The sequence below is a fragment of the Passer montanus genome, unplaced genomic scaffold (assembly GCF_014805655.1).
Source record: "Passer montanus isolate IOZ18808 unplaced genomic scaffold, ASM1480565v1 scaffold55, whole genome shotgun sequence".
Lineage (NCBI taxonomy): Eukaryota > Metazoa > Chordata > Aves > Passeriformes > Passeridae > Passer > Passer montanus.
This window is the reverse complement of record NW_024370485.1, coordinates 3,225,710-3,240,415: the sequence shown is the minus strand read 5'-3', so window position 1 is coordinate 3,240,415 and position 14,706 is coordinate 3,225,710. Positions and strand designations below refer to the sequence as shown.

The 14,706-nt window shown below is 45.5% G+C and overlaps 1 protein-coding gene across 15 annotated transcripts in view; it reads right to left on the bottom strand.

Annotated features, from left to right (window-relative positions):
• LOC120509988 overlaps positions 1 to 12,389 on the bottom strand; it is a 76,450-nt gene extending 64,061 nt beyond the window's left edge. For 3 of the 15 annotated variants that reach the window (XM_039725321.1, XM_039725317.1, XM_039725318.1), the window contains exons 1-3: positions 12,261 to 12,389; positions 6,563 to 6,727; positions 4,666 to 4,753 (exon numbers count right to left, since the gene is read on the bottom strand). In XM_039725321.1, coding sequence (XP_039581255.1) covers positions 4,666 to 4,753; positions 6,563 to 6,727; positions 12,261 to 12,312 — 305 coding nt within the window. In that variant the 5' untranslated portion in view covers positions 12,313 to 12,389. Of the gene's footprint in view, positions 1 to 1,909; positions 2,593 to 2,696; positions 3,051 to 3,534; positions 3,781 to 4,665; positions 4,754 to 6,558; positions 6,728 to 12,260 lie in introns of those variants that run through there. The other 12 variants (XM_039725314.1, XM_039725310.1, XM_039725311.1 and 9 more) reach the window with 10 other exon arrangements.
• Between the last annotated feature and the right edge of the window lie 2,317 nt (positions 12,390 to 14,706).

The window sequence follows — 14,706 nt, the reverse complement described above, 5'->3', positions numbered from 1 at the left end:
GTCACTCACTGAATGAGCAGAGAGGGCGCGGAGGCAGATTCTGCCAGAAGCAAGAAGCTTACTTCAAATCAAACTTGTAAAATACACCCTAAGATTCATGCCATGTAGGTGGAGGGAGGAGGAGAGGAACACATCTTTTCCTTTGAAGGACTCATGGCTTCATGGCTGCTTTTATTTCTTGTAAAAAAGAAACTGTCTAGTTTAAGGAGGAGAAGAGAGAAGGTAGGTTGGTTTTTAGGACCACTGTGTGGTGCCTTGGGAGTAAAACAGCACAGGGTGAAGGGGTGAGTGATATACCAGGACACTGCACTACTTGTGGAGGGTCTCTGTGAAAGCAGGTCACCCATACCCATGTACCAGAGACAGCTAGATTGTTTTTATGGAATTATTTCCGCATGGCAGGAGCCCAAGGGATTCTGAGTATGATAGAGAGGTAGGGAAGGAAGAAGGAGAGAAGTGGGAGGCTGGTTTTCATGTCTGCACGTTGACAGCCAACATCTTGGAAGCTCGATGGAGAAGTCTTCTGCTAAATGTTGGCCTAAGAAGAGGTGACACACAGTAGCTAGAAATGGTGTGGAGCTGCAGAGAACTCAGCTGGAATCTCTCCAAAGCTTGAGCATGTTTGGGAATTGGAGCTGTGCTCACATCCTGGGAAGGGTTTATTTGGATGTTATGGAGTTGAAAGGGGTGTTGGAAGGTCCTAAATTTTATCTGGCTGCGAACAAACAGGAATTATATCTCAGATTGGGGTGTGACAGAAATATCTGTGTTGCATAGTGGTTATTCTGTGCATTTGGAGGCAGGACTTGTCTGGAGTGGGACAGAGATTTACCTGTATGGCATGGGTTCCACCTTCTGCAAAACTAGGCTGTTAATATTGCTGAAATAGGTACTGTGAGGCTTAGGAATGCTGGAAACAGGGTCCGGGGAGCCCTAATACCCCAAAGTCCAACAATAGTGAGCCCCCACCACTTCCACTGGTGGCAGTGAGATCTGAGTGGAGGAAGGGAGTAGGGGAGGTTTGCAGTGGGCTTGGACTGGACTTTCAAAAGAGCCATGTTGTTGGAGTGTTATGAGCTCATCCGTGGGATGAGGACCTGGACAGGTATGAGTGGAGGAAGGGAGTAGGGGAGGTTTGCAGTGGGCTTGGACTGGGCTTTCAAAAGAGCCATATTGTTGGAGTGTTATGAGCTTTGACATCTGTTGGATGAGGAGCCTGGACAGGTCAATTTTGATGTGAGAAAGAAAGCCTTAAGGGAAGAGAACGTAAAAGGCAACGGAGGGCTGGGAGAGAGCTCTTAAGGGTAGGGACTGATCCTCCTGCAGTCATTCAGGGGAAAGAGAGCACTTGGAGCAGTAGCTGCACATCCCAGCATTAGTCATCAGCCCCCAGCCAGAGTGTGTCAGGAGTCCCAGCCAGCTTCAACAGCCCTGGCAGAGGCAAGGGGAGCTGCAGGAGCAGGACTGCCCAGTGCCTGTCCTGCCTACACCCAGACCCACCTCCTGGCCTCTCATAAAAGCAGCAGATCCTGGACTAACCTGGCACATGGACTTCCACCCCCCTCTTGGGCCACTAACTACAACCCACAAGCCACCAGTACCATTAAAATGCCATTATGTGAATGCATACAATTAGGGATTACAGCACAGTTTGATTCTGCACCCTCTGACACTCCCAGCAAAGCCCTGCTTGGGCAGGAGTCCTTTTCAAGGCAGGGATGGGGTTCTCCACATGACATTCACACTTTCAGGAACAGATCATTTCACTGCCAAACAACAGCCATACAGCTGGATTCTGTGCACAAATGACTCCATCTACAAATAGATGTCCAATTAAGGGAAAAGATGCTTCCAAAAATCATTTTGTTTCCTACAGTTTAGAAGCTTTCTTTCTTTCTTTCTTTCTTTCTTTTAATTGACTTTTCATGTTAATCAGTTTGGGGTTGGTTTATTTTTAACTGAGTTTGTAAATTCCTACACACTAAGCCCCCGATACAGAAAGAACAGAATCTGCTATTTATTTTTTGTTTTTTTAATTGCAGAACAGCTATCACATTTTCCACTCCATCTTTTGTCTCAAAGACCTTCATGCCGTTGTAATTCAATAGACCTAAGATCTGTTTTTAAGGGAAGCTGCAGAGCTCAGAAGATCCAACACCAAGCAGGCCCTGTGAGTTTTTGAGTGCTCTTAAGGACAGTCAAGAGAAGTAAAAAGTTTTAAGATGAGGCTAGAGCAATGATCTAGTTTACACCTGTGATGAAGTGCATCCAACAGTCCAACAAATTACCTGTAATGGGGAAAAAAGAATGAGAGTTCACAGAACAGATCATTCTGCCCAGAAGAGATCCCTACATCCTCATGGAAAATCATTCCTTGGAAGACAGCAGGACACATGGAGAAAGGAAGGGGAGGCTGCTTAGAGCAGGTTCATGTCAGGCAGGCGTGATTTCTTGGTCTGTTTTGGTGCCACATCTTTCTTCTGGGCTTATCCATGTTCAATGGCTCAGGACTACCACTCTTCAGTAAATGCCGCAGTTTGATGGAGAGTAGGGTCCCCATCCTTCCCAGGCCTCCAGGAACCAAAAAGCCGCCTGGAAAAGCATGTTTTGCCAGAGTGTTGGGCTAGAATTGCCCAGCTGGTTTGGCACTGGGTTTCAGCAGGATTTCCACCCTCTTGCATTTCATTGTCTCTCACCTGAGCCTTTGGTACAGGGCAACCAAAAAACGCAGGAGAGGTCAGTGGGGCGGGTGGAGGTGTGAGTGAGTGCCAGAGGATGGAAGAAGGAGAGGGGAGGTGGAATTCTCCTACACCACGCTCGACACGGATTTGAGCCACGCTGTGTGTCAGCGCACTGCCCCTCTCTTGCAGGTGAGGAGAGGGGCTGGGGATGTGTGTGGGAGCAGCAAAGGGATGGGCCAGCACGCTTTCCCGGCCGGGGCCATGCAGGGAGCCACCCTCACACTCCTCCACCACGGCTGGCAGCCGGGATCCACCGCTGCTCTGCGCTGCTCAGCCGCCTCCACAGCTCCGCACAGCGCCTCGGGCTGGCTGCGGGAGACGATGGGGAAGCGGGTGCAAGAAGCCAAAGAAAAAACAAACCAACAGAGGGAAAAGAAAAAAAAAAATTTAAAAAATCACCCGCCCCCCTCGGCGGGGGCGCGAGGCGCCAGGGCGCCATCTCGTGGCGGCTTCCCCTCAGCGACGGCCCCGCGCCATGTCCGCGCCAGGGCCTCCGCCTGTGCCCAGAACTGGCTCCATCCCCCCGGAGTGCCACCAAAATGCGAATTCCTGCACAAAATGCAGAATTCTGAGGAACTGGATTATTTGGAGGGTGGGGGAGTTGCAAGGCCGGGAAAGCGCTGCCCAGCGTTTCAGCGGTAGTCACGATCCCGAGCTGCGGCTCCCGTCCCTCAGAGGCCCCGGGCAGGGCACCGCAGCTCTGCAAACACGGCGGCTCCTGGGGCAGCCCCTCGGCCGCAAAGCTCGGAATGCTTCTGCGGCTCCCGGCGGCCCAGCCTTCCCACTTTTTTCCCCCCCCCAGTTTCCTGACAAAACACACTTCAAATCAACAAATGTCAGTTTGCTAAACATCGTGCTTTAACCGCTGTGAAGTCCGGTGGCGTGCTGGTAACTAAAAGCCTGAGTAGCCATTCCTTTGCTGCATATGCCAGGTGGGAAAATTCTCAGCTGGGGAACTGGATATCGCTAAGGTCTTCATCTATGGGCAGCTTGCCTTGGCAGTGTTGCAGGAAGGTTTCCATGACCAATAATGGAAATTCTGGTCAAAGGAAGAGGGAAGGCAAAATCAAAGTCCTTGTGAGCAGCTGTCAGGCAGCTACTGTCCTCTGTAGCTCACCTCAGAGTGCTTGGCTCTCTTTCAGAGAAATAATGATCATCCCAAAGCTCAGGAAGAGAAGACGATGAAATGAGTTCTCAAGTTTTATTACAAGCATGGTTCTGAACTGAAAGCTCTGGTGCCTTCGTCTCTGAATTAATTGTTCTTGACCTTCTTAGTCACTGGACTTGATGCAATGAGTCACAGCTGACAGAGTATGACCGTTTGCATTTGAACTTTTTACAGGGAATGGTTTGATGCTGTTTGGCTTGACTGGAAATCTGGCAATCCAACCCATTATATCTACCAAAACGAGGGAAGTCTGTTGTGACAGTATCAACCACTACATCTTATGTATAGCTAAGTGCCCCTCAGATGACATTAGAAAAATAGATTTGGTGGGTTTTTTTCTTTAGAAAGTAGTAGAGATGATCTGTATCATCTGAGGTAATTTTTTCTGTCCTTCAATACGGCATCCCTAAAAAATTTCCCTCCATAAACTTCAAGTTGAGCTCACAATGAAACTAGTGTCAGCTGTGTCATTTGGGATTATTTTCCGCAACTGAATCTAGTTGTGTTGCAGTGCTCATCTCCTTTCTCTGACTGTTTGGTAAGCCAAGCCACCTCCTATCTTTACACTTGCTAGAATCACTCTTTGAAGTCCTTTGTGTCATGGTGCCTACTCCTACAGACTGAGCACACTGTCTTTCACAATTACCCAAAGGAGTTATGTGAAGAACAAGTAGATCCATTTGACTGTATTTTGTGTCTGACAGTTTAAAGCTGTGTTGAGTATATGAGGCATGTTATTAAATCGTGTCACATTACCTTGTGCAGCAGGATGGAGCATCTGGAGGCAAATGAGCAAAGTCTGTCCTTGGTTGAAGTGACTGTCCCTTTCTGGAGCGAGTTAAGCCTACAAGAGAAACAGCAGGAGTCAACAGCTGCACGTCAGGCAGGCTGTGCTTACACCCAGCTTTCCTAGAGGAACTTTAGAAGCTGCACCCAAAACTGGATGTGGTCTTCTGTAACAGTTATGTCAATGCAAAGGTGAACCTCCAGCAGAAGACAGTCAGGTGACTTAAGGAATGATAGTCATGCTCTTATTTTTTACATTCATGGGGAGTGAAACAGATTAATTTTACCTTATTGGAAAATTATCTCAGTGCAACCCTTACTGGCAACAAATGTCAGCTCAGCAAGGTTGTCTACAGAGCACAGACTATTTATCTTTGGTCTCTTGTGCTTTGTCCAAACACTCAGCCATTCCTCCACCAATTATAATAAAGGTAGTGCCTCAAATGCATCAAAAGGTTTACATTGAGGAAGTTGTGGTTTTTTGGTGGGTTGTTTCTTTGGGTTTTTTTTTTTTAATAAATTCTGTCCTGTGGAAGGCTGGGGAAGTTGCTCTACAATGAAACTCTGAAACCAGCCATCTGAATGTGGAATGACATAGCCCACCACCAGGTCTGTAATAAAGAAGCATGTTGAATCTGAAGATATAAATGTCCTTTCCCTGGTTCCAGTTCTCATTTCAGTGTCTAATCAGATCTCCAACATCTGGCTAGATGCTGCTGTGTGAGCAGCTGTTCCACATCTGGGACATTGGACAGTAACAATTAACTGAATGGAAGAAAGAGTCTGAGCCAGGAATCTGAGCTTTATAACAATCTTGGTTTGAAAAGAACTTCAGGATTTACTGAAGAGTTAGGAGGAAGAAATCCCACGTTCTTGGGCCAAATAATATCTCCTCCAGTAATGTATGTGACAACATCCCAAGGAAGTAATGACAAGAAAGAAGAACTAGTCAGTGCTAGATAAAATGCTTTTCTTCCCCTTTCTTATTTTTCTTTGCTCAGTTTCCCAGAGGATTTGTTCTTGACCCAGCTGTGCTGTGGTACCAAACATGACTCAAACTACTACTTGACTAATGTCACCATTTACAGTCTTTCTCTGCAGCCAGGGTGGGCAAATATGCTTCCATTTCTGTCTCTGTTGCAGGCCAAATCCCAATTACTCAGGGAAAAATATGCAAATGAACAAGCCATGTTATGACAACTAGTTTAGGCCGTACGGGGGAGTTGTATGAATTCCTCCATAGAATAGTTTTCTCAGGACACAACAGTGTACAGCGCGAGAGTGGAGCAGAACTTGGTATCATCCCTTGCCACTAGTATGTCAACTGCACCACTCAGCTTGGTGTCATCTGCAAAATTGCTGAGGATGCACTTGATCCCACTACCTGGGCCATTACTGTTAAATTGTACTAATATTGAACAGGTTTGTCCCTGTATGGACTTATGAGGGTTTTCTATGGACTTTTGACCACTCCTGCAAGGGTCAGTGCACACTGCAAGGACACCACTCTGCTTTCTTAGGCATACCTGGTGCATCTTTTGCTCTTTTCTCAGTTTGCTCCAGTCCCACTCCAATAAGAACAGCCTAACTGGGAACAACTCTTGTTGTAAATATGAGCCTTAGTTTACACAGTAATTTGTACCAAAAAATTTCCTATCCAGAATTCTTAATAGCCATCTATGGTATCCTATTAGGCAGAGAAACCCTGCGCTTGGCCAGCTCTGACACCAGTCAGCCAAGTGCAGAGGATGAGAGTTAAATAAAACAGTTTATTAAGGAAAAAAACCAAACAAACCAAAGCATCTCACAGTTCCCCAAATAAAAATGTCTGGCTGGTCCCTCCTGATTTCCTGCACCACTTACCCACCTATGCAGCTTCCTAGTTCTTGTTTAAGGACACTTGCTGAGATGAGAATGAGTTTGCTGCTGCTAACAGGGGACCATGGCTGGCAGTCGTACCACATGGATTTAGCCATGACATCTTTGAGGATGCAGAGGCCACAAGAAGAGCAGTGTCTCCTCCTTGAATGCCCTGTAAGGGGGAGAAATGAAAGAGAGTGAATATGAAGCAGGGACTGTAAATGGCAGCAAAACTTCCCCAGGAAACCTAGCACCAAGCCCCAAACCATTGAAGAAGGAGACAAAGCCCACGTGGCAGGAATTTGGTATCTGTTGCTGAGCAGAACAGAGCCCACCCTTTGCACAGCAACAAGAGCTCATTTTGACTGATTTCCATGGATATCTGCTTCCACTACATCTGCTGTGAGGAATTGCAGTTTGAAGGCTTTAAATAGATCACAGTTATTGCCACAAAAGGCACTAATAAAAGGGGCTTATACTTCAGCTGATGAATAGATGCAGAGCTGATTTCCAAGTTTGTACTTCATCATGAGCAGAAAAAAATCACTAATCCTAAGCCTGCAGCAAAGAATTTGCTGCATGAATCCAGCTCTTTGAAAGGTCTCACACCCACTGAAATTGATGAGTATCGAGAGGCCATGTACGTTTGGGGCTCCAGAACGAAACATTTCGTTCTGTGTATTAACTCTAGCCTTTGTGCTGTACATACACACACGTACACCCACACACATGCGCTCTCATCACAGACTTGATTGTAAGTAACTGTAGGCAAGCACTTCCAACAGGAGGGAAATTAAATGCCCAAAGAAAGGTTATTCTTCAAATTCATTTCTAAGATGCTCTGCCTTCAAGATACAAATGATGTGTCTCTCCTCTCTTTCAATAGACACTCTAGTATGTATTATTTCTTATCTCACCAACACCAGTACTTGAAAGATGCTGTACTCTGCAGCACTTACTCTGTTTTGGTCTATTTCTAACGTTGAGAGGCTCTAGCATTCTTTTCTCCATAATTAGCCCCTTTACTGAGGGTGATGCAATGTTGTCCATCTCCAACCTGACTGTAGATGGAAAGAAAAAGCATTGCCTCCATTTCTATTTTTCCCTACTGTATGTTGTCAAAAGAACTGGAACTGAAGACTTCCCAGTTATGAGCCACTGTGTGTATGAACAGGGATGTGATGCAGTTGGGAAAGGAAATGTTTCTTGACCATCCTCCATAAAATCTGTACATTCCTTCCAGCCAGGCACAGCTGCAAGCTATCCTCAAAACAGAGCAATAAGGAAAGAAAACCCTCTTTCTCTTGTTGCACTCACTGAAAAGAACTGAGAGTGCGGGTAGATCCAGATGTTACTGTCAATGAGGTGGGAGGGGAGGTTGGAAGCATAGCTTGCAGGAAAAACAACCCCAGACTCTGAACACCACACAGCAGGCTGTCACATAGGCTGTTGTTCCCAAGCAGATACCTCATGCTTTGCAGTATGTCACTTAACGCTAGGCACAGAAATATCTTCTCCCTCCTCTCTCCATTCTTCTTCTCAAAGGGAATGCCCTTGGGAAGGAGTGGTCCCATTAGGACAGTAATAGCCTCAAAGGTGTATGAAGGCTTTTAGACAGCCCTGGTTAGAAATACTGGTAGAAATACTCCAGGCTGAGCCACTGCTCAGGACTCCAGCACACCAATAGAGAGTCTGGTGATTTAAAAGGATTCAGCCAGACATATGTTGAGTGAGGAGGGCTAGCTAAATACAGTCAGTATGAAAATCAGCACTGGGGGTTTTGTCAGTTTTTTGTTTTTGTTTTTTTTTAAAGCTTACTCCTTTAGAGCCTAGGCACATGAGCTAAGCAGGGATCCATCACAGAAACCTGGTCTCCTGAAGGCAAGCCCTTTCCAAAATGGAAAGGCACAGCTCATTTTTAAAAGACCAAAGGATGAGCTGAGTTATCTGTGTGATAACAGGCATGCACCTGAACCTTTTCACTAATCACACTGTTGGATGGAGGTAGCTGGAACAGCTAGATTAGGCAAAATATGACTGATCTGCCAAAGTAGGCAGAAGAAGGTCACTTCTATGGACTATAAATTAAGTTAGGCAAATGAAACCTGGACGGCTTAGACCCACCTAAGATAGTGGCAAAATGTTAGAAGTCAATGAGGGGATTACAGATGAAATTATAAGCATGTGCATAATTACACAAGAAGATGTGAGGTTCATACACTAGGATTTAGAGACCTCTCTTCTGCTGGTGACATTTAGATATCCATGTCCTTCATTATCTCAGTCTGGGAGTCTTCTTTTCTTTGGAAGAGAGAAGATGAGCAATTTCCCAAGTGCCACCATAGTTCATAGTTCATCTCCAGAGAACTTCAAGGTCAGCCCCACAGTCTTTAGACTGCTTCACTTTGCATGCAGCATCTGTAATCTGTCGAGGTATTTACACTGCACCCACGTTGTGGCTGTATGTCTATACACAGGATGTCCTTTGGCAACTGCTAAAACGCAACCACTTCAAAGCAAGAACTGCTCACTGGCAGATGGCAAAACTTCATGTGTCTTCCTACACAAAAAGATCACAAGCATCCACTGCCCTGCAGCCAGCAGCCTGGCCTAGTGGACAGCTGAATGAAAAAAGCCTGAAAACAATGTGCTCATGCCCCTCTGCCTCAGTTTACCCTCTCTAAAATGGGCTTAACTGAACAGTACTGTAGATGGAAAGTGTAGATAGGCCTTTAACTAAAGTCTAGGCTAAGAACAGTAGAGCAAATAACTCAGGCATATTGTAAGAAGGGTGATGTTTTGTTATTTTATAGACTGAGAGTTTTAAAGTAGATGAAGCTGAGTTCTTAATTACCATTAGAAATTAGAGCAGAGCTTGTCCCAGATGACACTTACAGTCAACAAGTTTCTGATCTAAAACAGATAAGGAAACTATGACTCTGCTCAACTAGAAAAACCATAGTACAAAATATCTTAGGAATTATTTCTTAATTAATCTTCCTATTATGAGCTAGCAATTTGTGACTGTTATGAAGAACTCCATTTCACGACAGAGGATTTTGACTGAAAAGGAAAAAAAAATTGATGACTTTATGCACTGAGCGATCATTTCTCATCTGTAGAGGGAACATAGCAAAACACATAGGGACACCAGCTTAAACGTGACATGCTAAAATTAGCTAGGGAATTAGCTGAGTTAGCAATACCTGCTATTATCATGGCAAAAGCAAAGTGCACAAAAAGTTTCCTTCTCATGGTTTATGGGCCAGCTTTGTGAAAGCATCACATCCATAATCTTAGCACCATGAGAAAACTCCATCTTTCTTCCCTTACAAAACTCTGCCAATTAGCAGCTTGCGTTAGGAAACCCCCTCCATTGCAGTACAGAAGAAGTTTTGTCAGGATGATGCTACTGCTCTTCAGGAGGCACTCAGAGAGTAAATAGCCTCAGAGGGGAGGCAGTTCAAGAAGATGTGAGGTTCATACACTAGGATTTAGAGACCTCTCTTCTGCTGGTGACATTTAGATATCCATGTCCTTCATTATCTCAGTCTGGGAGTCTTCTTTTCTTTGGAAGAGAGAAGATGAGCAGTTTCCCATAGTTCATAGTTCATCTCCAGAGAACTTCAAGGTCAGCCCCACAGTCTTTAGACTGCTTCACTTTGCATGCAGCATCTGTAATCTGTCGAGGTATTTACACTGCACCCACGTTGTGGCTGTATGTCTATACACAGGATGTCCTTTGGCAACTGCTAAAACGCAACCACTTCAAAGCAAGAACTGCTCACTGGCAGATGGCAAAACTTCATGTGTCTTCCTACACAAAAAGATCACAAGCATCCACTGCCCTGCAGCCAGCAGCCTGGCCTAGTGGACAGCTGAATGACAAAAGCCTGAAAACAATGTGCTCATGCCCCTCTGCCTCAGTTTACCCTCTCTAAAATGGGCTTAACTGAACAGTACTGTAGATGGAAAGTGTAGATAGGCCTTTAACTAAAGTCTAGGCTAAGAACAGTAGAGCAAATAACTCAGGCATGTTGTAAGAGGGGTGCTGGTTTGGTATTTTATAGACTGAGAGTTTTAAACTAGATGAAGCTGAGTTCTTAATTACCATTAGAAATTAGAGCAGAGCTTGTCCCAGATGACACTTACAGTCAACAAGTTTCTGATCTAAAACAGATAAGGAAGCTATGACTCTGCTCAACTAGAAAAACCATAGTACAAAATATCTTAGGAATTATTTCTTAATTAATCTTCCTATTATGAGCTAGCAATTTGTGACTGTTATGAAGAACTCCATTTCACGACAGAGGATTTTGACTGAAAAGGAAAAAAAAATTGATGACTTTATGCACTGAGCGATCATTTCTCATCTGTAGAGGGAACATAGCAAAACACATAGGGACACCAGCTTAAACGTGACATGCTAAAATTAGCTGGGGAATTAGCTGAGTTAGCAATACCTGCTATTATCATGGCAAAAGCAAAGTGCACAAAAAGTTTCTTTCTCATGGTTTATGGGCCAGCTTTGTGAAAGCATCACATCCATAATCTTAGCACCATGAGAAAACTCCATCTTTCTTCCCTTACAAAACTCTGCCAATTAGCAGCTTGCGTTAGGAAACCCCCTCCATTGCAGTACAGAAGAAGTTTTGTCAGGATGATGCTACTGCTCTTCAGGAGGCACTCAGAGAGTAAATAGCCTCAGAGGGGAGGCAGTTGTGCCTCCATTTCCCACCTGTATTTAATCTTTCTTTCTTCCTTAGGAGCCCCATCGATTCATTTGCCCTTAGAGGGGGAGCTGAGGGCTACAAGTGTGGCACATGGAGTGCTCTTCCTCCTCTTTCACCATCTCTGGACAGTTTGTCTGAGCATGACTGAGGGCTACAAGTGTGGCACATGGAGTGCTCTGCCTCCTCTCACCATCTCTGGACAGTTTGTCTGAGCGTGACGGGTGCAAACCCTTTGCTCAGCCACAGACTCTACAGGGACACCATATGGCTGGTTTTGACAAAACTCTGGTATTTTTATTCCTTTATACCCAACCAACTCACAGTTAATCCGTGGCATCCCTCAAAGGGCACCAGACTATTCATCCAGCTGAGTGAAAAAGCACAGACTCATTTTGACACTGTATCAGCTAACTCTACAGATAACCCCAAAACTTGCCAAGAGGACAAGCCTGATGTCATGCAAGCCCTGAGCAGAGCAATCCCAGATCTTGGTGAGGGTATCAGCTCTGGGAATTTTCCACCCCTCTGGTGAGAGCTTGGATGCTGGAATTTGTCTTGAATAAGGAAACATTTTAAGGGAGGACAGAAGATCAAAATTCTTAATAAAAGCACCATTAATGATATAAACTGGGAAGTAACAGAAGATCCACAAGCTAAGCATAGAGACATAGAGAATTAAGTGCTGATAATCCAGAAAGTCTTCCACCCAAATCTATTCTGACACTTGAATATTTGAACCTGCTTTAAGGACAATCTAAAATAAGATCGAGCAGCCAACAGCTGCATTTATACTGAGCTTTCCTTGGAGAAGGGAAACGGGAAAGAGGCATAATTTCCTTTAAGCCCTCCTCCAGACATAAGGTGCAGCTACACTACACACTAGTATGTATCCCTCCCCATCCCAAACACACATTGCCTTTTCCATGCAACTACCAGCTATGCTAGCATGCTCCATGCCAGGGCTTGCCTTGCCTTGCCTTGCCCAGGAGAGCCCCAGACCTGCCTGTCTGACTTGGCTTATCATGGGTGGTCACTGCAGGGCTGGAGGGGACGGTGGAGGCAGCCTGTTCTGTTTATTTATTTGCAGGGGATGAAAGCCAAACTGCGAAAGGACTTTGGTAAAGTGCAGTCAAGTGACTATAAAGTACTGCTTTAAAAAGGCACAAGGTCACCTTTGCTGACATTTGGATAAGGATTTTATAGAAGTCATAGGACTGGGAGATGGGCTTGTTGTGCCTCTGATCCAAGGGGAGGGAGGGATTTATGTTCTGATTAAGAACGCTGCATTGTTGTGACTCTTTTATCTTCATAAATGCTCATTTGGCTGTTGGACAAAAGAGGCTGATTGGGCTTTTTCTTCTCACTTACTTAGTTCCAGGTGACTTCCTTGGCTCTGTTGGCACAACTTTATGAAATTTAACAGCCATACTACCCACCAGTATTCCCCAGGTCCCTGTCCTTGCACAGTCTGTCTTCTTACTTGGTTAGACCTTAGCTATTTCAAGGCTGTATTTTGTTTGAACACAATGTGAGAACTCATATATATCATCCTCTCAGATGAAGAACTGGCACACAAGAATGCTGGAATCTGAAGGATTTGGACAGGTGGGCTTTGCTATGATGTGTGTTTTGAAGCTAGTGCTTGTGTATAGGTATGTGTCTGTCTGTGTGTCTGTGCGTCTGTGTGTCTGTGTGCTCAGTCTGAGAAGCAGACTCTGATTGTTAAGCCCTGCACAGCCTGGAAAAGCAGCCTTGACCAAACCTGAAACAAATGAGTCCAGGAAGAAGGAGGACATGCTCTGATGCCATGCATCTTCTGGAATAAAATGTTATGGGCAAGCATGTCTACATGAGAAAAACCACCCAGTTTCAGTATTTCTTTTCCTCAGTGGCATAACACACAGGACAGGTTTTGGCCAGGTGGCAGAAACCATAGGAATCATGACAAAAATAATCCTCATCTGAAAGCATGTAGTATAGGTGAGCATTTATCTCCTTATTAAATTAATATAATATAGACATAACATCCTTCAGGCACTGTCTGTGCTTCGATTCCCAGAAACCAGACTTATCTGTTCAGTGACTATTACATGGACTAGAAACATCCCTGCCCTTTCCTCACATTAGCCCTGCAGGGAGATGCAAATATGAAGAATGTCACAAGCTTCATACTAATGTGCTAAATATTTAACATAATTAGTCATCGGAGCCCTATCCCTTTCTCCCACTGAGGTGACCAAGAGATCACAGGATTAATAGTGTGGTCCCCAGCCCTTGTTCTGTGATGTCACTTGACGTTGGCAGGTGTATTGGAGTCAGCAGGATCAGCAGGCAGAGGGAAAGACAAGGGGGACAGGCTGCACAGCCTGCAGTGTTGTTACACCCTGGCTGGGGCTGACAGCTCATTTGCACAGTGTCTGGGAAGTGAGGGCCTGCTCCCCTCATCTGAGATTCTGATGCGTGGCTGGTGTCTGACACCGATGCCCAGGAGATCGCAGACAGGTCACTGGCTCTGTGCCATGGCGAGTTCTGCGTGCAATGGAAACCGCAGCGGGGACAGGGGCCGCAAGCCCGACCTGGCTGCAGTCGGTGCCTACGTGCTGGAGCAAGGTGGCTGGCAGCCACACAGTCCACATCTCATCGTGTGACTGGGAACGAGTATGTGACACCACACGGTCCCAACGGGGACAGGGGCTGGGGATAAGTCCCTGGGACCCATCCAGGGTAAAGGATGTAAAGCTATTCCTGGAAAAGAAGGAGGAAAGTGTCTGCGCTTGTGCTGATATGGTTTATCTCCACTAAAGGACTTTGTCCCATATATGAACCAGAAAAGCTTTATGTGCTAGCAGCAGAGTGAAAGGGGGGCCTCCAGCAAAAACTTTGAATCAATATAGCATGCAGCTAAAAAAATCCTTTTCCTACCCTCCACTTTGTTGTAGGAAACTTCACCTGACCTTAAAGCCAGGGCCATTGCAGGAGTTTTGTAGACTCTGTAGGAATTACGTGTATCCCTGCAGTTATGTCAGGACTCAACCAAGGGCATACTCTGTGTCTAGAGTAGCAAAGGTGCAGGGAGGTGGATTTCCCCACAAGCACCCCAAATCACTGAGCCTGCTGGAGTTATCTTCACTGTTATTGGTACCCAATCATGCTGGTTCATCTCAGCTTGCACATCTTCACTGAGCCATAGGCACAACCAGAAAACTTCTGTCAGGCCCCACATCTACCAGCAGATTTAAGGGTGGTTCCTAGTGCACTGACACAGTGGGATAAGGCAGGCAGAGAGAAGGTCAGTGCTCCCAGTGGGCTGACATTTAGTCCAGGTACCTAATAACTGGTAACTAGGCACAACACACATGCAAACTCTCCCTCCTCCACCACACTGCCCTACATGAAAATATCTAGACAACTCCAGTCC